This window comes from Pristiophorus japonicus, chromosome 5 (assembly GCF_044704955.1).
Source record: "Pristiophorus japonicus isolate sPriJap1 chromosome 5, sPriJap1.hap1, whole genome shotgun sequence".
Taxonomy (NCBI): Eukaryota; Metazoa; Chordata; class Chondrichthyes; family Pristiophoridae; genus Pristiophorus; species Pristiophorus japonicus.
Window position 1 is genome coordinate 159,994,900 of NC_091981.1, and position 24,100 is coordinate 160,018,999.

The window sequence follows — 24,100 nt, forward strand, 5'->3', positions numbered from 1 at the left end:
TGATCAGCTGCATCCCAAACTTCTATTAATTCCTGAATTTGATTCAGTTTGTAGGTTTTCAGGAAGCTCAGAACTTTATAAATTGAAAATGGGCACAAAAGCTGGCATGTTGAACTTTACTAAAATGTTATCCAATAGCTAAGGCTCAGTAATTGTGCACAAGATGTAGGATGAAAGTATTCCTGTTGCAACAACATTGTCCATTTAATTCTGCCAATGTCGGGGAGAAGAACATTAAAAAAAGAATGCTGTAATATTACTGTAACTGGAAATATACTACTTGTTACATCTCTTTTATCTTTCCCCAACATCATAGGGTCTGAGAGGAGATACTGGAGTAAAGGGTGACAAAGGCCAACCAGGACAAGGTGCTCCAGGTTCAAAGGTAAGAAATTAATTTAATTTCAAAAGAGACTCTTAAAGCAACCCTTACTGGTTGGCGGCCAAGTATGCTGAATGGTATGATATTGAGCCATGCTGATGAAGAAGAGCTCAGCTTTAAACCAATGTCAGCTGGGGCATTGAACATATGACTGCAGTGTTTCCAGGCTGAGGAGATATGGAATTGGCCAAGATTCCTGCTCCTGATTTTTATCCAGTTATTGGAAAGTGCTGACTTGTGGGTGTCAGGTGAAAGCAGAATCCAGCTTGTCTGTAATGTCTCCTATTGTCAATTTGGCTACCAACATCATTGTTTAGGCTCACACATGAAGAACAGATATTTAGTTGAGATATTGCCAGTGCTCTTGGAATTGTACCCAAGCATGAGTCACTCCATTTAGAAGAAGGTGAGAACATTGAAAAAAATCACCAGAAATGTTTTAAAATATATGTTGGATAGTGAATAACTGTTAGATCACCATCATAGGCAGTCCCTCGGAATCGAGGAAGGCTTGCTTCCACTCCTGAAGTGAGTTATTTGGTGGCTGAACAGTCCAATATGAGAGCCACAGATCCTGTCACAGGTGGGACAGACAGTCGTTGAGGGAAGGGGTGGGTGGGAGTGGTTTGCCGCATGCTCCTTCCGCTGCCTGCGCTTGACCTCTGCACGCTCTCTGCGTTGAGATTCGAAGTGTCATCACCCTCCCTGATGTACTTTCTCCACTTAGGGCGGTCTTTGGCCAGGGACTCCCAGGTGTCAGTGGTGATGTCGCACTTTATCAGGGAGACTTTGAGGGTAACGTTTTCGCTGCCTACCTTGAGAAAAGGTGAACATTAACTTTTACACAGCAATGAATGCAAAACATTAAAACACTAAAGTTTAACAAGAGCAAAAATACTTACCAATCTCAATGTTATATAAATCTAGACATTTCATAGTCACATTGTGTGACTTTGTCTGTACAGTATTACTGAACTGGTATGTAATGTTAATGTTGTTTAAAAAGTACTTTACCCAACATATTAGGCTGCCAGTACAATACATGGCTGACATCAAACCTGTTGGATTGTCATAAAAGCCCAACTGGTTTAGTAATGTTCTTTAGGGAAGTATACCTGCTGTCCTTACCCGGTGGTCTTGGCTACCTTTGACTTCAGTCTCACAACTCTGTGGCTAAGAACATAAGAACATAAGAAATAGTAGGCCATTTGGCCCCTCGAGCCTGCTCCGCCATTCAATAAAATCATAGCTATTTGATCATGGATTCAGCTCCACTTCCCTACCCGCTCTCCATAACCCTTTACTCCCTTATCGCTCAAAAATCTGTCTATCGCTGCCTTAAATATATTCAATGACCCAGCCTCCACGGCTCTCTGGGGCAGAGAATTCCATAGATTTACAACCCTCTGAGAGAAGAAATTTCTCCTCACTTCAGTTTTAAATGAGCGGACCCTTATTCTGAGACTTGGGGCCCAAATATCTCCAGGAGTTGTTCCGTTGTTTTTTTTTGGAGCAACTTAATTTTTCTGGAGTATTTTTTTAGTTGCAATTCTGGCCGCTTAATTTGCGCCAGCGTAAGTGAGTTAGTTAGGTTTTTTTTTAGTTCAGTTTTTTTCCAAAAGGGGGCGTTCCCAGCCACTTACGCCTGTTTTGGCCATTTAAGCGAGTTTGGCCAGCAAATAGTTGCTCCAAACTAACTTTGGCCAGCGTATGTTGCCACTTCTGTCCGCACAGAAAAACCTTACCTAGAGTTAAGGAATTGACGCAAGTAACTACATTTAAAGCACCACCAAGCACCAAACAAAGCACAAAAAGTAATAAATATTCAATAAAAAATAAAGAACAGAAGTAAATAATTAAATTAACAAATAAAGAACTGAAGTAAATCCTACCTTCAACTAAACTCGGCAGCGGCTGGCCGTGCGGGAGTCCCTTCGGCCTGGGATAGGGGAGGGAGAACGCTGCATCTGAACAGGGGGGTGGTGGGGAGGGAGGGCGAAGGCTCAACGTGGCAGGCTGGGGGATGGGGGGGTGCTGGGGGGGTGAACACAGCATCTTAACAGGGGTGGGGGGGGCGGGAGAAGGCTCAATGTGGCAGGCTGGGGGGGGGCTAGGGGTGGGAGCTAGGGGTGGTTGGTGGTGAACGCGGCATCTTAACAGGGGGGCGGGGGGTGGGGTGGAAGGAAGAGATCCACTGTAGGCCCGCCCCGGCCGGAGCGGAAGCCCCCCCCCCCCCCACGCCGGATCAAAACTCTTTCCTCCTCCCGATCAAAACTCTTCCCCTCCCCCCCACTCCCCCGATCAAAACTCTTCTCGCCACCAACCTGCCTCTTGTAGCCCTCAGCGCGGGAAGGCAGTGCGGCCGGCCTGTGCAGCAAGCCACTCGGTCTGGGATAGGGGCAGCGAACATCGTGTCGTCCCTTCGGCCAGGGATAGGGTCGCCCGGAGCCAGGACTCACTGGGACGGCCAGGAGCGACTGCTCACGCACAGCTGCCGGCACTCTTTTTGGTGCAGGACTGTAGTTCCGCTCACCGCACATTGCGATGCACTGCGCCACAGACCACAGGCCTGGAACCAATGGGGAGAATACGGAGGTAAGAAATCGGCACTGTTTCTGTACTACAAAGTCCGCGCACCTCATGGAGATGCGCCGTTCTAGCAGAGGGGGCAAACTTGGGCCCTATGTCCTCTAGCTTTAGTTTCCCAATGAGTGGAAATATCCTCTCTGCATCCACCTTGTCGAGCCTCCTCATTATCTTATATGTTTCAATAAGATCATTTCTCATTCTTCTGAACTCCACTGTGTATAGGCGCAACCTATTCAACCTAACTTCATAAGTCATTCCCTTCATCTCAGGAATCAACCTAGCAAACCTTCTCTGAACAGCTTCCAATGCAAGTATATCCTTCTTTAAATACGGAGACCAAAACTGTATGCAGTACTCCAGATGTGCCTATACCAATACTCTGTACAGTTGTAGCAGGACTTCTCTGCTTTTATACTTTTTCCCCTTGCAATAAAGGCCAACATTCCATTTGCCTTCCTGATCACTTGCTGTACCTGCATACTAACTTTTTGTGTTTCATGCACAAAGACCCCCAGGTCTCTCTGTACTGCAGCACTTTGCAACTTTTCTCTATTTAAATTGTAATTTGCTTTTCTATTATTTCTGCCAAAGTGGATAACCTCACATTTTCCCACTGTGAAGTGACCCAAAAAGCCACTCAGTTGTATCAGAGTAACTAGATATGGACAATAAATGCTGCCTTACCAGCGACGCTCACATCCTGAGAATGCATTAAACAAACAAAAATCTAAAAAGTTTAAACTACCTACTGAAATAATTGGAAGGTTAATTGGATGTGATTTATGGGGTCTGGTTTTATTACATTTGTGAACTTTTCAGTCACAGGAAGAGTTTTCTCTATTGGGTAAGTGATAGTCATAAAATCATGGAATCATAGAATGGTTACAGCATGGAACAAGACCATTCGGTCCACCGAGACTCTCTGCAAGAGCACCTCAGCTAATCCCACTCCCCCGTCCTTTCCCCGTAGCCCTACAAATCTTTTTCTTTCAGGTACTTATCCAACTCCCTTTTGAAAGCAGTGATTGAGTCTGCCTCCACCACCCTTTCAGGTAGTGAATTCCAGATCCCAACCACTCTCTGTCTGAAAAAGTTTTTTCTTATATCGCCTTTGGTTCTTTTGCCAATTACCTTAAATCTGTGCCTTCTGGTTCTTGACCCTTCTGCCAATGGGAACATTTTCTTCCTATCTACTCTCTCATGATTTTTAACACCTCTATCAAATCTCCTCTCAATCTTCTCTGCTCTAAGGAGAACAACCCCAGCTTCTCCAGACTATCCACAAAACTGAAGTCCCTCATCCCTGGAATAATTCTCGTAAATCTTTTCTGCACCTTCTCTAAGGCCTTCACATCCTTCCTAAAGTCAGCGCCCAGAATTGGGCACAATACTTCAGTTGAGGTAGAACCAGTGCTTTTTACAGGTTCATCATAATTTTTGTGCTTTTATTAATAATAATAATAACTTTTATTTATATAGCACCTTTAACATAGTAAAACTTCCCAAGGCACTTCACAACAGTGTTACAGACAAACAGATACATTTGACACCGAGCCACAGAAGAAATTAAGGCAAATTATCAAAAGCTTGTTTAAAGAGTTAGGTTTTAACGAGCGTCTTAAAGGAGGAAAGAGAGGTCGAGAGGTGTAGAGGTTTAGGGAGGGCGTTCCAGAGCTTGGGGCCCAGGCAGCTGAAGGCACATCCACCGATGGTTGAGCAGTTATAATGAGGGATGTTCAAGAGGCCAGAATTTGAGGAGCGCAGACATCTTGTGGGATTGTGAGGCTGAAAAAGATTACAGAGATAAGGAGGGGCAAGTCCATGGAGTGATTTGTAAACAAGGATGAGAATTTTGAAATCGAGACATTGTTTAACTGGGAGCCAACGTAGGTCAGAAAGCACAGAGGTGATGGGCGATCTTGACTTGGTGCGGGTTAGTACATGGGCTGCTGAGTTTTGGATGACTTGAGGGTTTCAGCAGCAGAAGAGCTGAGGCAGGGACAGAGGCAGGCAATGTTACGGAGGTGGAAAAAGGCGATTTTAGTTATGCTGCGGGTATGTGGCTGGAAACTCATTTCAGGGTCAAATATGACACCTAGGTTGCGAACAGTCTTGTTCACCATCAGATTGATGCTAGGGAGAGGGGTGGAGTCACTGGTTAGGGAACGCAGTTTGTGGCGGGGACCAAAGATAATGGCTTCGGTCTTCCCAATATTTAATTGGAGAAAATTTCTGCTCAACCAGTACTGGATGTCGGACAAACAATCTGACAATTTAGATACCAAGCAGGGGTCGACAGAAGTGGTGCATACTCTATAGCTCTATTCACAAAGCCCAGGATCCTGTATGCTTTTTTAACTGCTTTCTCAACCTGCCCTGCCACCTTCATCGATTTGTGCACAAATACCCACTAGGTCTCTCTGTTCATGCACCCCAGTTCGGATTGTACCCTTTAGTCTATATTTCCTCTCCTCATTCTTTCTACAAAATTTATCACTTCACACTTTTCTGCATTAAATTTCATCTGCCACTTTTCCGTCCATTCCAACAGCCTGTCAATCAAGTCAACCGCATTGCCCTCATCAACCCTCTCTGTTACTGCATCAAAAAACGCAATCAAGTTGTTTTAACACAATTTGCCTTTAACAAATCCGTGCTGGCTTTCCTTAATTATATAAAAGAAAAGCTGATAATTTTTGAAGTTTGATTGGGATCTATTTAATGTATTCTTTCAGGGAAGTACTTTTGATGCCCCGAGTCGTAAGAGGAAAATTTGATGGTAGGGGTTTTTTTGAATGAATTTTGCCCTGGGTTACGTAAAGAGCTTGAAAGTCAGTGACTGCATGGGTACAAAATTGGCTACAAGACAGAAAGCAGAGACTAGTGGTGAACGGTTGTTGTTCAGACTGGAGGGAAGTATACAGTTCAAAATACCCCAGGGATCGGAATTACACACTTATCCTTTTGATATATGTATCAATGACCTGGACGGGTATAGGGGGCATAATTTCAAAGTTCGCAGATGACACAAAACTTGTAAATGTAGTAAACAGTGGGGAGAATAGTAGTAGACTTCAGGAGAACATAGTATCATAGAATAGTACAGTGCAGAAAGAGACCAGTTGGCTCATCAAGCCTGCGTTGGCTCTTTCGAAGAGAAATCTAGTTAGTCCCACTCCCACGCTCTTTCCCCACATCCCTGCATTTTTTTCTCCTTCAAGTATTTATCCAATTCCCTTTGGAAAGCTTCTACTGAATCTGTTTTCACGATCCTATCAGGCAGTGCATTCCAAATCCTAACCCATTGCTGCGTAAAAAAGTTTTTCATCATGTCGCCTCTGGTTCTTTTGCCAATCACCTTAAATCTGTGCCCTCTCATTATCGATCCTGGAAACAGCCACTGGAAACAGTTTCCCTTTATTTGCTCTATCTAAATTCTTCATGATTTTAAACACCTCTATCAAATCTCATCTTAGCCTTCTCTGCTCTAAGTAGAACAAGCTCAGCTTCTCCAGTCTCTTCACTTAACTGTAATCCTTCATTTCTGAAACTGTTCTTGTAAATCTCTTCTCCAAAGCCTTCACATCCTTCCTAAAATGTGGTGCCCAGAATTGGAGCTGAACTATTGTTTTATATAGGTTTAGCATAACTTTCTGGCTCTTGTATTCCATGCCTCTATTTATAAAGCCCAGGATCCCATCGGCTTTATTAACTACTTTGGTAACCTTTCCTGCCACCTTCGAAGATTTGTGCACAAGCACTTCCAAGTCTCTCTGTTCTTGCACCCCCATTAAAATTGTACCATTTAACATTTAGCTTGTATTGTCTGCCTTCATTTTTTCTATGAAATTAAATTTAATGCAGAAAAGTGAAGTGACTTGCAAGTGCCGAACCACCCAGAAGCAACATGTACCTGCAACCTCACAGAAGAAACACAGACCAATGGGGAAGATTTTCACTGTGTAATATTTTAAATTCATTCCAATGATGACGAACTGATTTCTGATTTTGTTTCACACGGCACAAAGAAATCTTCCCAGTGGGTGTGTACATACATGGTATCCACAGGTGATATGAAAATGCAAAACATTTACTGATCTAGGCACTTTAGAGTCTCACAGAATCGCACAGCATAGAAGGAGGCCATTCGGCCCATCATGTCTGTGTCAGCTCTTTGAAAGAGCTATCCAATTAGTTTCACTCTCCTGCTCTTTCCCTATAGCCCTGCAATTTTTTTCCTTTTAAGTATTTATCCAATTCCCTTTTGGAAGTTACAACTGAATCGCTTCCACCACCCTTTCGGAAGTGCAGTCCAAATCATAACAAACTGCGTTAAAAAAATTCTCCTCCTCTCCCCTCCGTTTCTTTTACCAAGTACCTTAAATCTATGTCCTCTGGTTACCAACCCTCCTGCCAGTGGAAATAATGTCTTCCTATTTGCTCTGTTCAAAACTCCTCAAAATTTTGAACAACTCTATTAAATCTTTGCTCTAAAGATTAATCCCGTCTTTTCTAATCTCTCCACAAAACTGAAATCCCTCATTCCTAGAACCATTCTCGTAAATCTCCTCTGCATCCTTTCCAAGGTCTTGACATCCTTCCTAAAGTGCAGTTCCCAGAATTGAACGCAATACAGTTCAACCAGTGTTCCATAAAGGTTCAGCATAACTTCCTTGCTTTTGTACTCTATGGACTGGATTTTTGGCTCAGTTGCACCTCAGTTTGCACCCCAGAGGGGCAGTAAATGGTGTTTCTAGGTGTAACAGTAGGTGTCCCACCCCATCGGCAAATTCGGCTCATTGTTTACGGCGGCGTAAAAACTTACCGTCCCGCCTTCTAGTTTCACTGAGATCATAAGAACATAACATAAGAACATAAGAAATAGGAGCAGGAGTAGGCCATAAGGCCCCTCGAGCCTGCTCTGCCATTCAATAAGATCATGGCTGATCTGATCATGGACTCAACTCCACTTCCCTGCCCGCTCCCCATAATCCCTTATCCCCTTATCGTTTAAGAAACTGTCTATTTCTTCTTAAATTTATTCAATGTCCCAGCTTCCACAGCTCTCTGAGGCAGCGAATTCCACAGATTTACAACCCTCAGAGAAGAAATTTCTCATCTCAGTTTTAAATGGGCGGCCCCTTATTCTAAGATCATGCCCCCTAGTTTTAGTTTTCCCCATCAGTGGAAACATCCTCTCTGCATCCACCTTGTCAAACCCCCTCATAATTTTATATGTTTCGATAAGATCACCTCTCATTCTTCTGAATTCCAATGAATAAAGGCCCAACCTACTCAACCTTTCCTCATAAGTCAACCCCACTCCATCTCCAGAATCAACCTAGTGAGCCATCTCTGAACTGCCTCCAAAGCAAGTATATCCTTTCGTAAATATGGAAAACAAAACTGCACACAGTATTCCAGGTGTGGCCTCACCAATACCTTATATAGCTGTTGCAAGACTGCCCTGCTTTTATACTCCATCCCCTTTGCAATAAAGGCCAAGATACCATTGGCCTTCCTGATCACTTGCTGTACCTGCATACTATCCTTTTGTGTTTCATGCACAAGTACCCCCAGGTCCCGCTGTACTGTGACACTTTGCAATCTTTCTCCATTTAAATAATAACTTGCTCTTTGATTTTTTCTGCCAAAGTGCATGACCTCACACGTTCCAACATTATACTCCATCTGCCAAATGTTTGCGCACTCACTTAGCCTGTCGATGTCCTTTTGCAGATTTTTTGTGTCCTCCTCACACATTGATTTTCCTCCCATCTTTGTATTGTCAGCAAACTTGACTACGTTACACTCAGTCCCTTCTTCCAAGTCATTAATATAGATTGTAAATAGTTGGGGCCCAGCACTGATCCCTGCGGCACCCCACTAATTACTGGTTGCCAACCAGAGAATGAACCATTTATCCAGACTCTCTGTTCTCTGTTAGTTAGTCAATCCTCTATCCATGCTAATATATTACCCCCAACCCCGTGAACTTTTATTTTGTGCAGTAACCTTTTATGTGGCACCTTGTCAAATGCTTTCTGGAAGTGCAAATACACCACATCCACTGGTTCCCCTTTATCCACCCTGTTAGTTACATCCTCAAAGAATTCCAGCAAATTTGTCAAACATGACTTCCCCTTCATAAATCCATGCTGACTCTGCCTGATAGAATTGTGCTTTTCCAAATGTCCTGCCACTGCTTCTTTAATAATGGACTCCAACATTTTCCCAACCACAGATGTTAGGCTAACTGGTCTATAGTTTCCTGCTTTTTGCCTGCCTTCTTTTTTAATGACGTCAATCATTGTGCAACGCTCTGCTATCGCCCCGGATGCAAATTTCGGCCCTAACACTCACCGCAGAAAACATCTGAAAAAACAGGCATTCCCAGGGTGCAGCAGGCAGTATTGACGGCGTATTTAAATAGAGGGATGAGGATCCTACATTGCAGATCACATTGACTGTAACGGTTGCGCACAGCCTGCTGCGTGTAGCTCTGAGTTGAAGTGGCAGTTTTAACTGCCATTGCAATGTTCTTACAAGGTTAGTGAGAGAATTTAATGGTGACAATACTAGTCCACCAGTATATCATGCTGCATGCTATTGCCAGGTGGCGTCAAGCTAGAAGAAATGCTGCTGGCCATGTCGGGCCACGGATGAAGAGGGGCCGAAGACATCTGGGGAAGAGGGTTTACCCCCATGGGTTTACAGGCACCAACGCTCATACCTCCAGCTCGCTGAGGAGCAGTGTATGAGAAGGCTGTGCTTTCAAAAGGAAATGCTGACAGATATATGCCGTCTCCTACAGGCAGACCTACGGCCTTCCAGCGCTAACAGGACTATGCTGCCCATCGCAGTGAAAGTGATTGTGACGCTTGCCTTCTATGCATCCGGCTCCTTCCAGGCAACAGCAGGGGACATATGCAACATCTCTCAATACACATAGCTGCATTCAGCACGTTACAAAGTCTCTCTACGCCCACAGAATGGACTTCATAAAGTTGTGTGAGGAGAACTGGTTGGGCTGGGTGCTCATTGCCTTTCCGTCATTGTTCATAGGTTTATATGTAACCTTTAGGGATGCTGACCAAGGGTTGTGCAGCTCTTTGTTGGCTGGCGTGGACACGATGGGCCGAAATGGCCTCCTTCTGCGCTGTAAATGTCTATGTTTCTATGCTTCTAAGAGGGTATGTGCATTCTGAATGCAGAGGCAATGGCTGGAGAAGTGAGCCTTCAGCTTTCTACTGCATTCTGCAACCCACACCATGGCCTTCAACACATTGAGAAGGGGCAGGTCCATCAAATAATTCACATTGTGTGAGACATTGATCTTGGAAGCATAGCAGGCATACATAAATGTAAAGGGTACTCACCCTGATGACCCTCGTGAAGTCATTGAACTTCTTGTGGTATTGTGCTCCAGTTGTCTGCCGCTGACACTTCCTGTGCGATTTCCCGCCAGATCCGCTTGGAAATGCTGGTCAACGGCCTCCCTCCCGCACCCAGATGGAGTGCCGACCACCTCCTTTCAACGGTCTGCACAAAGGCCTCAGCAGCTTTTGAGGAGAATCTTTAGGCACGCTGCCTGCCCTCCTGCTGCACCGTCTCTGCCGAAGTCTCAAAAGGTGGGACGGCTCATCTGTGCATGCACGCAGGAAACCGCCGTGCCCTAAAGTACTGACTGTGCTCGGGAAAACTGAAACACGTCTGGGCATGCGCAAAACGGCGAACTTTTATAACACCACAATTTTCGGCTCGGGCGCGGAGCGTTCATGGTGTAATGCCTGATTTAACGCCCCCGATCATGAATCCTCATTTTTTGCCGCAATTTACAGATGAGGCACAAACTTTTTCCAGGCGTTATCAGGACGGCCCCTACCACCATGCTGCCCTGGTGGGGGCCATCAGAGGTCTTGCAGAGTGCGTAGCGGCCCTCTCCTTTAAGTGAAGGCTTAGAAATTAATTTCAGAAATAGATCACTCTCGGGGAAGATTTTGCTCATGGACTCTTACCAAATTGACACACGGGCCGAAATGCAGCCTCCTGAAAATGCCTCTTACTGCCAGAAAGCGGCAGCCATGCGGCGGAGTTCAATGGTCGCCGATTTGGAGTCCAATGGCTACCGCTCGCGATATTCTCCTCGGTGATTTTTTCGATGGTCCCGACGGTTCCACCCCGCTGCTGCCAACCCCTCCTAAGTGCGTCATCAAAATGTGCAGCACCGATCTCCTGCACCTCCATCAAAATTCACCTCAAAAAATCTTTGGGCCGCCAAGCTGTTCCCCGACAGCTTTTTCAGTCGATGCACTGTGTTCGCTGTGTGTGCGACTTGGCTGTGTGCCGGATATTCAAGGGGTGGGCGCACTGCCACGGTTGCCATTTTATTTGGTTTGTCAGCCAATTACCAGGTCGGCCCGACAATTAGGCATCAGGTTCGGTAGGCCGCCAATAGGCAACCTGGCACCCCCTCTTAGGTGTCAGGTCACTGGCCTGGCCGAAACTCTCCCTGGTGGCCCAGTGGACCTAACTAAAATAATGGCAGAGTTCACAGGGGCTCTCCCCCTTAAGTGAAGGGGAGCGACGTGGTGATGCACCGGCGTGATGACATCATCAGCGTAAGGCTGGTGACTAATAGCGGCAGAGACTCTGTCCCGCCTCCACTTCCGCCCCTATATAGAGTGCTCACCGCTGCACTACCGCCCTCATTATGACCGACTTCTGGTCTACTCCCAAAAAAATAAAAAGAGCTGAATTTCGCGAAAGCTGCCACCTCATCCGTTGCGGCGGTGAAAGCACTTCAAAGGCGGCAAGTGCGACCCGTTTCGAGCGGACCTGAATTTCTGCCCACAGTGTCATTACTTCCGGATTTCATCCTGCCCAATGATATCACTTGCCACACATGCTTTCCGAGAAATCAACCAGGTGCAGTGGGAGGAGTGTGAGAACGTGGTGCAGGTGTAAAGGGGGTGGCATTGGAAGAGCCTAATCTGTCTTCCCATCTGGGTCATGTTATCACTCTCACACACCTGCCCCTTTTAGACCTGGATCACGTTCTTCCCCCGTCCCCACTGTTCTCTCCATGCTCTTCCAACCACCGAGTTCCTGATCGCCTCTCCCCCCTCCGATCTCCTCACTTCCCCCCCGATCTCCTCACTCCCCCCCCTCCGATCTCCTCACTCCCCCCCCTCCGATCTCCTCACTCCCCCCCCTCCGATCTCCTCTCTCTCTCTCTCCAGCTCTCTCTCTCTCTCTCTCTTCCCCCCTGATCTCCTCTCTCCCCCCCTCTGATCTCTTCTCTCCCTCTCTCTCCCCCCCCTCTGATCTCTTCTCTCCCTCTCCCTCTCTCTCTCCCCCCTCCAATTTCCTCACTCCCCCGATCTCCTCTCACTCTCCCCCCTCCAATCTCCTCACTCCCCCTGTTATATATGCAAACGTACTTACCTTGTACAGCCACTAGAGGGCTTATTCACTGAAGACCCAAGGGATCCCATAATCCCTTGGGAGCACAGGTACTTAAGGAGGCCTCACAGGCTGGAGAGGCACTCTGGAGACTTGCAATAAAAGACAAAGGTCACACTTTACTTTGAGCTCACAGTATCCAGTCAGACTCCTTCTTCATACATAACAACTGGCGACAAAATACAGATAACGAACCCAACGATGCAGAAAACAATGGGCATCTTGGAGAAATTCTCAGAGGGAATTGATTGGGAAACCTTCACGGAGCGACTCGACCAATACTTCATGGCCAACGAGCTGGAAGGAGAAGTGAACGCCTCCATACGAAGGGCGATTCTCCTCACCATCTGCGGGGCACTAACGTATGGCCTCATGAAAAATCTGCTTGCTCCAGCGAAACCCACAGAGAGATCGTACGATGATTTGTGCACACTGGTCCGGGAGCATCTGAACCTGAAGAAAAGTGTTCTGATGACGAAGTACCAGTTCTACAACTACAAAAGGTCTGAAGGCCAGGAAGTGGTGAGTTAGGTTGCTGAGCTAAGACACCTTGCAGGACATTGCAAATTTGAAGGATATTTGGAGCATATGCTCAGAGACTTTTTTGTACTTGGCATTGGCCATGAAATGATACTTTGCAAACTTTTGACTGTAGAGACCCCAACCTTGAGTAAGGCCAAAGCAATAGCTCAGGCGTTCATTGGCTAAGCAAATCTCTGAGCACACGGGTGCTGCTACAAGTACTGTGAACAAAGTGATGTTGTTTTCAATTCGCAATGTACAGGGCAGGCCCCAGATGCCTGCAGCTGCACATCCGCAGATGTCTCAGAGTCCACCATCAAGGGTGATGAATGCAAGGCCATTAACACCTTGTTGGCGCTGCGGGGGTGATCATCGTTTCCATTCATGCCGCTTCAAAGGGTACGTGGAACAATGGGACACCTCCAATGTATGCGCAGGCGAGCTGCCAATCCTGTTAATCCTGCAAACCACCATGTTGCAGAGGAGGACAGATCCACGGCAGATCACGATGAACCAGAGCCTCAGACCGAGGAGGCAGAGGTATATGGGTTGCACACATTCACCACAAAGTGTCCCCGATAATGTTGAAGGTTGAACTAAATGGACTCCCGGTGTCAATGGAGCTGGACACGGGTGCAAACTAATCCATTATGAGCAAAAAGACTTTTGAAAAATTGTGGTGCAGCAAGGCCTCAAGGCCAATTTTGACTCCAATTCGCACAAAACTGAGAACTTACACAAAGGAACTGATTCCTGTAATCGGAGGTACTACTGTAAAAGTCTCCTACGATGGAGTGGTGCACAAGCTACCACTCTGGGTGGTACCGGGCGATGGTCCCACGCAGTTTGGCAGGAGCTGGCTGGGAAAGATACTTTGGAACTGGGACGACGTCTGAGCGCTCTCGTCCGCTGACGACACTTCGTGTGCCCAGGTCTTAAACAAGTTCCCTTCACTGTTCGAACCAGGCATCGGGAAGTTCCAAGGAGCAAAAGTGCAGATCCACCTAATTCTGGGGACGCGACCTATCCATCACAAGGCTAGAGCAGTACCATACATGATGAGAGAAAGGGTAGAGATCGAGCTAGACTGGCTGCAAAGAGAGGGCATCATTTCGCCGATCGAATTCAACGAGTGGGCCAGCCCGATCGTTCCTGTCCTCAAGGGAGACGGCACCGCAGAATCTGTGGTGATTGCAAAGTCCCTGCAGGACCAATCCAATACCCACTACCAAAGGCTGCTGACCTTTTTGCTACGCTGGCGGGAGGAAAGACGTTCACGAAGCTGGACTTGACCTCGGTCTACATGACGCAGGAGCTGCAGGAATCATCGAAGGCCCTCACCTGCATCAACACGCACAAAGGTCTCTTCATTTATAACAGATGCCCGTTTGGAATTTGATCAGCGGCGGCGATATTCCAGAGAAACATGGAAAGCTTACTGAAGTCGGTCCTGCGCACGGTGGTCTTCCAGGACGACATCTTGGTTACAGGTTGGGACACAAGTGAGCATCTGCAGAACCTGGAGGAGCTTCTTAGTCGACTCAACCGTGTGGGGCTCAGGTTAAAACGTTCGAAGTGGGTTTTCCTGGTGCCTGAACTGGAGTTCCTGGGGAGAAGAATCGCAGCGGACGGCATCAGGTCCACTGATTCGAAGACGGAGGCAATTGAGAACGCACCGAGGCCACAGAACATGACAGAGCTACGGTCGTTTCTAGGACGCCTGAACTATTTTTGTAAATTCTTGCCAGGTCTCAGCACACTGTTAGAACCACTGCATGTCTTACTATGAAAAGGGAATAATGAGTTTGGGGCAAAGCCAAGAAAATGTCTTTGTAAAAGCTAGAAAATTGTTACACTCAAACAAATTGCTGGTGTTGTATGATCCATGTAAGTGTTTGGTACTAGCATGTGATGCGTCGTATGGCGTCGGGTGTGTATTGCAACAAGCTAATGATTTTGGGAAATTGCAACCGGTTGCTTATGCATCCAGGAGTCTGTCAAAGGAGAGAGCCTACAGCATGATTGAAAAAGAAGCGTTAGCATGTGTCTATAGGGTAAAGAAAATGCATCAATATCTGTTTGGGCTAAAATTTGAATTGGAAACTGACCATAAGCCACTGATATCCCTGTTTTCCGACAGTAAGGGGATAAATACTAATGCATCAGCCCACATCCAGAGATGGGCGTTCACGTTGTCCGCATACAACTATGCCATCCGCCACAGGCCAGGCACAGAAAACTGTGCTGATGCTCTCAGTAGGCTGACATTGCCCACCACGGGGGTGGAAATGGTGCAGCCCACAGATTTAGTCATGGTTATGGAAGCATTTGAGAGTGAGCGATCACCCGTCACAGTTCGACAGATTAGAACCTGGACGAGCCAGGACCCCTTACTGTCCCTTGTTAAAAACTGTGTGCTTCACAGGAGCTGGTCCAGTGTCCCAGTGGAAATGCAGGAAGAGATAAAGCCGTTCCAGCGGCGCAAAGATGAAATGTCTATACAGGCAGACTGCCTTCTGTGGGGAAATCGAGTAGTGATTTCCAAGAAGGGCAGAGACACCTTCATCAGTGACCTCCACAGTACCCACCCAGGCATTGTAATGATGAAAGCGATAGCCAAATCCCACGTGTGGTGGCCCGGTATCGATGCGGACTTAGAGTCCTGCGTGCACAGATGTAACACATGCTCACAATTAAGTAATACACCCAGGGAGGCGCCACTAAGTTTATGGTCTTGGCCCTCCAAACTGTGGTCTGGAGTCCACATCGACTATGCAGGTCCGTTCTTGGGTAAAATGTCCCTTGTGGTTATAGATGCGTACTCCAAATGGATTGAATGTGAGATAATGTCGGCAAGCACGTCCACTGCCACCACTGAAAGTCTGCAGGCCATGTTTGTCATGCACGGACTACCCGATGTCCTTGTGAGTGACAACGGGCCATGTTTTATGAGTGCCGAGTTTAAAGAATTCATGACACACAATGGGATCAAACAGTTCAAACCAGCATCCAATGGTCAGGCAGAGAGAGCAGTGCAAACTATCAAGCAGAGCTTGAAGAGGGTAACTGAAGGCTCACTGCAGACTCGCCTATCCCGAGTCCTGCTCAGTTACCGCACAAGACCCCATTCGCTCACTGGGATTCCACCTGCTGAACTGCTCATGAAAAGGGCACTTAAGACAAGGTTCTCGTTAGTTCACCCTTATCTACATGAACTGGTAGGGAGCAGGCGGCTTCATCAAAGTACGTATCATGCTAGCACAAATGTGTCACGTGATATTGAAATCAATGATCCTGTATTTGTATTAAATCATGGACAAGGTCCCAAGTGGCTTCCTGGCACTGTTGTGGCCAAAGAGGGGAGCAGGGTGTTTCGGGTCAAACTTTGAAATGGACTCATTCACCGGAAACACTTGGACCAAATCAAACTCAGATTCACAGATTATCCTGAGCAACCCACTTTGGACCCCACCTTCTTTGACCCCCCCCAACATACCCCCAACACCACGGTTGACCACGAAGCAGAACCCATCATTCGCAGTAGCGCAGCAGGACTCACCACACCAGGCAGCCCAGCAAGGCCAGCTGCACAGCAGCCCAGCGAGGGCCAACAGACGGTTCACCAATACCAGCATCTGCAACGAGACGATCAACCAGGCACAAATGGGCCCCAGATCGTCTCACCTTGTAAATAGTTACACTATTGACTTTGGGGGTGGGGAGTTTTATTATATATGGAAACTTGTATTTACCTTGTACAGCCACCAGATTTCTCATCCCCTGGAGTCCAAAGGGATCCCTTGGGAGCACAGGTATTTAAGGAGGTCTCACAGGTTGGAGAGGCACTCTGGAGACCTGCAATAAAAGACTAAGATCACACTTTACTTTGAGTCACAGTATCCAGTCAGACTCTTTCTTCATACATAACACCCTCTACCCCACCTCCTACCTCTCTTCCCCCCTCCAATCTCCTCTCTCTCCCCCTTTCGATCCTCTCTCCCCCCCACGGCCACCAACAGACCCCCGACCTTCTCCACCTGGAGTCAAAGAAAGCGTGGCCCATGGTGCAGGCTGCAATTACGGTACCGTTGGGTACTGTGCAAGCACAGCTCCAGTATACCACGCACATGCACAGAAGACCACAAATAACCACTGTGTACAAATTGTCAGCCTTAGGACCGACATTTAATTTTTTTTTTTTAAATTGAGTTGTAATATTAAGAATGTATTTTATGCAGTGGCATGAAGCAGATAAGTATTTAAATTCCAGCCAATGAAGGATCCAGGCCTCCTTAAGGTATCTGCAACATCTGTCAATCAAAGTCACTAATCCAAACGAGACCTCTCCCTATAGTCAGTGCTCGGGAGCTTGTGAACACCTCCACAGATCCTGAAACGAAGGCAGCGAATGATACACCTCCCATGATTTAATTAAAACAAAAAGCTATTCCACAATATTGAATGAAGCCATTTTCTGACAATGGCTGCCTAAGATATTTGTCACTGAATGAAATTCTGTGTCCAATTGACACCTGGACCTTTCTGTTGTTACAAAAGCAAAATATTGCAAATGCTGGAAATCTGAAATAAAAACCGACAATGCTGGAAATACTTAACAGGTCAGGCAGCATCTGTGGAGAGAGAAACAGAGTTAATGTTTCAGGTCCATGGAAGATGTTAGAGATTAAGGGGGTGATTTTCAACGGCTGCTACAGAGAGCCGTCTTGAAAAGAGTCCTAGAAAGTCTACAAATGTGTTTTGAAAGTTATCTTCAAACCTCCTTTAATAAGATGGCATCTTGAGCTAAACATGGGTTTAAAGATCCTTCGAGGTGGCCAAGATGGGGTCTTGAGCTGAAGCACTGGTTTAACCCGTGTTTAAGAACATACGAAATAGGAGCAGTAGTAGACCCCTTGAGCCTGCTCCACCATTTAATATGATCAGGGCTGATCCGATCATGGACTCAGCTCTACTTCCCTGCCTGCTCCCCATAACCCTTTATCCCCTTATCATTTAAGAAACTGTCTATTTCTGTCTTAAATGTATTCACTGTCCCAGCTTCCACAGCTCTGAGGCAGCGAATTCCACAGATCCACAACCTTCTGAAAGAAGAAATTTCTCCTCATCTCAGTTTTAAATGAGCGGCCCCTTATTCTAAGATCATGCCCTCTAGTTCTAGTCTCCCCTATCCGTGGAAATATCCTCTCTGCATCCACCTTGTCAAGCCCCCCTCATAATCTTATACGTTTCGATCAGATCACCTCTCATTCTTCTGAATTCCGATGAGTAAAGGCGCAACTTGCTCAACCTTTCCTTATAAGTCAATCCCCTCATCTCCGGAATCAACCTCGTGAACCCATGCTCTACTCGGAACTCCTTCACAGCAAACGAGCCAAAGGAAATGTTACAGGGACACCCTCCTGGTAAAGAAGTTGAAGCTTGCACTCGGAATGGCCACCCAGAGGACTGTTTAAGGGCTGATTGTCACTTAAATTGCTTGCTCGAGCTCATTAAGGAGGCTGCATGTCATTTGATGCACCTAATGCCCTTTCCTAACAGCGACCAGCTGATTGTGAGTAAACAAGTTGTTGCTGAGGATTTCAAGCTTACTTAAAGGTATATCACCTTTTAATGTTCACTTGCTGCTGGAGGTTTGAAGAGGCCTTATGGAACACATTGGAAGACTTTCTGGGACACTTTGTCAAGATTTCACCAACACTCTATCAACATTTATTTTGGAAATTCTCTGAGGACTTCACCTAAAAAGAGTGAGTGCTGTGCCATTATACCTTATTGGAAACCTGATAGGAGTCACCAGGAGAAATGGAGTGTTTGGTCATAGGCATCTTGCTAGGGGTCCCCCTTGGTCTGTAGGAGGAATGGGAGGTGGAGATGAGGCCAGGCAGAGCAGCACCAGGTGCTGCAGGAGAGAGGAACAAAAGGGCAAATGGATTTCTTCCCCCCCCCCACCTTGCGGGTACAGGATATCCCTTCTCCTTTGGACTTCCTTCACCAGAACCTCCAGTGCCACATCTGAGAACATGTGCGCACTTGGTCCCTGAGCCATCTCGCAGCGAGTTTCCACACTTTCAGTGGAAGTGGGTGTGTGGGTCCCACATATGCTGCTCCACAAAAATTGTGTCTAATCACCGCTCGAGTCCAACACCTGCAGGTGTCTGTTTTAGCATCTCCAGGCAAGTTCAAATTATGGTAATCAGCAATTAGGACCAAAATTGTGTGCCAAAATCACATTTACAAACAAGTATGTCTTATTTTCACTGTTATGTATTTAACCCCTTGTAACCTGTATTACTCGACCACCAGAGGGCCTACCTGTTCAAGTCCCAAGGGATTTCAGCATCTCTTGGGAGCACAGTATATAAGCAGGCCACCTTTGAGGTGCCTGCACTCTGGAGTCTTATTAAAGGAGTTCAGGTCACACTTGCTCATTGTACACAGTACTCAGTTTCATCCTTTATTATGCGTGTACCAATTGGCGATGAGGTAACAAACAACCGCGCGAAAATGCAAAGAACAGTTGGTATCCTGGAGAAGTTCTCAGAAGGGGATGATTGGGAAGCCTTCGTGGAGAGACTCAACCAATACTTCGTGGCCAAGCTGGAAGAGGACGAGATCGCTGCCAAACGAAGGGCGATCCTCCTAACTGTCTGTGGGGCAACAACCTATGGCCTCATGAAGAATCTCCTGGCTCAGGCAACACCAACAGAGAAATCCTATGAAGAATTGTGTACACTGGTCCGGGAGCACCTAAATCCTAAGGAAAGCATTTTGATGCCGAGATATCGGTTCTACACGTGTTAACAATCGGAGGGCCAGGAAGTGGCGAGCTATGTCGCCGAACTAAGGCGCCTCGCAGGACATTGCGAATTTGAGGGATTCCTAGAACAAATGCTAAGAGACTTTTTTGTACTGGGCATTGGCCATGAGACAATCCTTCGCAAACTGTTGACTGTAGAAACTCCAAATCTAAGTACAGCCCAAGCATTTGTGTCCACCAGCGACAACACCAGACAGATTTCGCAGAGTAAAGAAGTTTCGACCAGATTGGTGCATAAAGTAACGTCGGTTTCGAGCAGAAATATACATGGCAGAACGTACACGCCAGCTGCTGCTGTCCGACCTCAGATGACCCAGAGTCCGCCATCAATCGTTAATGCGAGGCGCTGTGGAGGTGATCATCACGCCCATCAATGCCGCTTCAATGGGACACCTCCAGCGAATGTGCAGGCGAGCTGCAAACCCTGCAAACCACCACGTTGCAGAGGAAAATAGATCCACTGTGGATCAGGCTGAATTGGAGACTCGTACTGAGGCAGAAGTGTACGGGGTACACACATTCACTACGAAATGTCCACCAATAATGTTAAAAGTTAAACTGAATGGAATTCCAGTATCTATGGAACTGGACACGGGTGCAAGTCAGTCCATAATGAGTAAAAAGGCTGTGTGGCAAAAAGACACACAGGCCCAAGCTCAGCCCAATTCACACCAAACTAAGGACTTACACCAAGGAACTAATCCCGATAATTGGTAGTGCTGAAGTCAAAGTCTCCTTTGATGGAGAAGTACACAAACTCCTGCTGTGGATTGTGCCAGGGAATGGCCCCACATTGTTAGGCAGAAGCTGGCTGGGAAAAATCCACTGGAACTGGGACGACATCTGAGCGCTTTCGTCCGTCGACGATGCCTCATTTGTCCAGGTTCTGAGCAAGTTCCCATCGTTGTTTGAGCCAGGCATTGGAAGCTTCTCAGCAGTGAAAGTGCAGATCCATTGGTTCCCGGTACGTGACCTATCCATCACAAGGCACATGATGCGAGAGAAAATTGAAATTTAGCTGGACAGGCTGCAGCGAGAAGGCATCATCACACTGGTGGAATTCAATGAGTGGGCCAATCCGATTGTCCCGGTACTTAAAGAGGATGGCACGATTAGAATTTGTGGGAACTATAAAGTAACGATTAACCGTTTTTCGCTACAGAACCAGTATCCGCTACCCAAGGCAGACGACTTATTTGCGACCCTGGCTGGAGGAATGATGTTCACCAAGCTGGACCTGACCTCAGCCTACATGACGCAGGAGCTGGAGGAGTCTTCGAAAGGCCTCTCCTGCATCAACATGCACAAAGATTTGTTCATCTATAACCGGTGCCCGTTCGGGATTTGATCGGACGCGGCAATCTTCCAGCGGAACATGGAGAGCCTGCTAAAGTCGATTCCTCGCACTGTGGTTTTCCAGGACGACATTCTGGTTACAGGTCGGGACACCATTGAGCACTTGAAGAATCTGGAAGAGGTTCTTAGTCGGTTGGATCGCGTGGGGCTCAGGTTGAAACGCTCGAAGTGTGTTTTCATGGCACAGGAGGTCGAGTTTTTGGGAAGAAGAATCACGGCAGACGGCATCAGACCCACCGACGCCAAGACGGAGGCCATCAGGAACGCGACAAGACCACAGAACGTGACAGAGCTGCGGTCGTTCCTAGGAATCCTTAACTATTACGGTAATTTTCTACCTGGGTTCAGCACCCTGCTAGAACCCCTACATGCGCTACTGAGCAAGGGAGATGACTGGGTATGGGGAAATTCACAAGAGGCTGCCTCCAAGAAAGCCAGAAATCTGTTATGTTCAAACAAACTGCTTGTCCTGTATAACCCTTGTAAAAGATTAGTGCTAGCTTGTGATGCGTCATCATACGGGATCGGGTGTGTGTTACAACAGGCTAATGAATTGGGGACCTTGCAACCGGTCGCTTATGCGTCCAGGAGTTTGTCCAAGGCCGAAAGGGCCTACAGTATGATTGAAAGAGAGGCTCTGGCCGTGCGTTTACGGGGTAAAAGAAAATGCACTAGTACTTATTTGGCTTCAAGTTTGAGCTTGAAACTGATCACAAGCCGCTTATATCGCTATGCTCTGAGAGCAAAGGGATTAACACCAATGCCTCTGGCCGTATCCAAAGATGGGCGCTCACGCTGTCGTCATACAACTATGTAATCCGCCACAGACCGGGCACAGAGAACTGCGCAGATGTTCTCAGTCGACTGCCATTGCCCATCACCGGGGTGGAAATGGCACAGCCAGCGAACTTGCTCATGGTCATGGAGGCATTCGAGAATGAAAAGTCCCCCGTTACAGCCCGCCAGATCAGGACTTGGACCAGCCAGGATCCTTTACTGTCCTTGGTAAAAAAACTGTGTCCTCCATGGGAGCTGATCCAGTGTCTCAGTGGAGATGCAGGAGGCGATTAAGCCGTTCCACAGGCGCAAAGACAAAATGTTCCTGCAGGCGGACTGTCTGTTGTGGGGCAATCGCGTGGTCTTGCCCAAGAGATATGTTCATATGCGAACTGCACAGCACCCACCCAGGCATTGTAATGATGAAATCCATAGCCAGATCCCATGTGTGGTGGCCTGGCATTGACTCAGATTTAGAGTCATGCGTGCGCCAGTGCAACACTTGCTCTCAACTGAGCAATGCAGCCAGAGAGGCACCGTTAAGTTTGTGGTCGAGGATCCACGTGGACAGTGCGGGCCCATTTCTAGGCAAAATGTTTTTGGTTGTAGTGAACGCTTACTCAAAATGGATTGAATGTGCAATAATGTCTGTAAGCACGTCCACGGCCACTATTGAAAGCCTACGAGCCATGTTTGCCACGCACGGCTTGCCTGATGTCCTAGTCAGCGACAATGGGCCGTGCTTCACCAGTGCTGAATTCAAGGAATTCATGACCAGCAAGGGGATCAAACACGTCACATCTGCCCCGTTCAAGCCTGCATCCAACGGCCAGGCAGAACGGGCAGTTCAGACCATCAAGCAAAGCTTGAAACGTGTGTCGGAAGGCTCCCTGCAGACCTGGCTGTCCTGAGCGCTGCTCAGCTACCGCACCAGACCCCACTCACTCACCGGGGTTCCCCCAGCCGAGCTGTTCATGAAAAGGGCACTAAAAACAAGGCTCTCTCTTGTCCATCCTGATCTCCATGATCACGTGGAGGGCAAGCGGCATCAACAAAGTGTGTACCATGACCGCGCAAATTTGTCACACGATATTGAGATCAATGATCCTGTGTTTATGCTCAATTATGGACATGATCCCAAATGGCTCACTGGCACCATCACAACCACAGAGGAGAGTAGGGTGTTTCAGGTCAAATTGGCCAATGGACAACGTACAGAAAACATTTGGACCAAATCAAATTGCGGTTCACCAACAGCTACAAACAACCCGAAGAAGACACCACCAACTTTGATCCTCCAACACACACACAAGTGGCAACTGACATCATGGTTGACCACGAAGCCGAACTCATCATCCCTAGCAGCCCAGCAAGGCCGGCTGCCCAACAGCCCAGTGAAGAACTAACCAACTCACCCATACCCGCATTTGTACCGAGACGATCGACAAGGGAGCGAAAAGCCCCAGATCGTCTCTCCTTGTAAATAAGTGTACTGTTGACTTCACAGGGGAGTGATGTTATGTATTTAACCCTTTGTAACCTGCATCACACCTGACCAGCATAGGGCCTATCTGTTGGAGTCTCAAGGGATCCCAGCATCCCTTGAGAGCACGGTATATAAGCAGGCCACCCACGAGGTACCTGCACTCTGGAGTCTTATTAAAGGAGCTAAGGTCACACTTGCTCATTGTACACAGTACTCAGTTTCATTCTTTATTACCAGTGTACCAAGCACAGCATCCATTTGGCATCTGTTTTCACCCTTCCACAAGAATAACCCCCTAACGGTTTTAAGCAAGAACAGAGCCAGGGGAAAGGAGGGTGGGGAGAGGAGAAGAAAGAACAAAGGGGAAGGTCTGTGATAAGGTGGCGGGCAGGAGTGATTAACTGATAAGAGGGATGATGGTGCAAGGCAAAAGGAAGTAGTAATGGAACAAGTAATGAAGCAAAAGATGGGTCCACAGGATGTGTAAATGGTTACAGCAGAATAGCAGAGGGGGAGGGAAGCATGAGAAATTTAGCTGGGAGAAGGCGGCTCCTATGGCCTGGGAATGTGGCAGAGAAAGGCGGGCAGACCTCTGGAGTGCGGACTATCCTGCCAGTCGTGTATCGATGGGGGATTCCCATCCCAAGCACCAGTCCACACCTTCTCCTCTCGCTTTCTATTGCCC

The 24,100-nt window shown here is 47.2% G+C and overlaps 1 protein-coding gene across 1 annotated transcript in view; it reads left to right on the forward strand.

The window, feature by feature from the left end:
- Nucleotides 1–24,100, forward strand: part of LOC139264487 (collagen alpha-1(XXVIII) chain-like) — a 405,978-nt gene that overhangs the window by 177,297 nt on the left and 204,581 nt on the right. Inside the window, exon 14 of the mRNA XM_070881040.1 lies at nucleotides 317–385. Coding sequence (XP_070737141.1) covers nucleotides 317–385 — 69 coding nt within the window. The remainder of the gene's footprint in view (nucleotides 1–316; nucleotides 386–24,100) is intronic.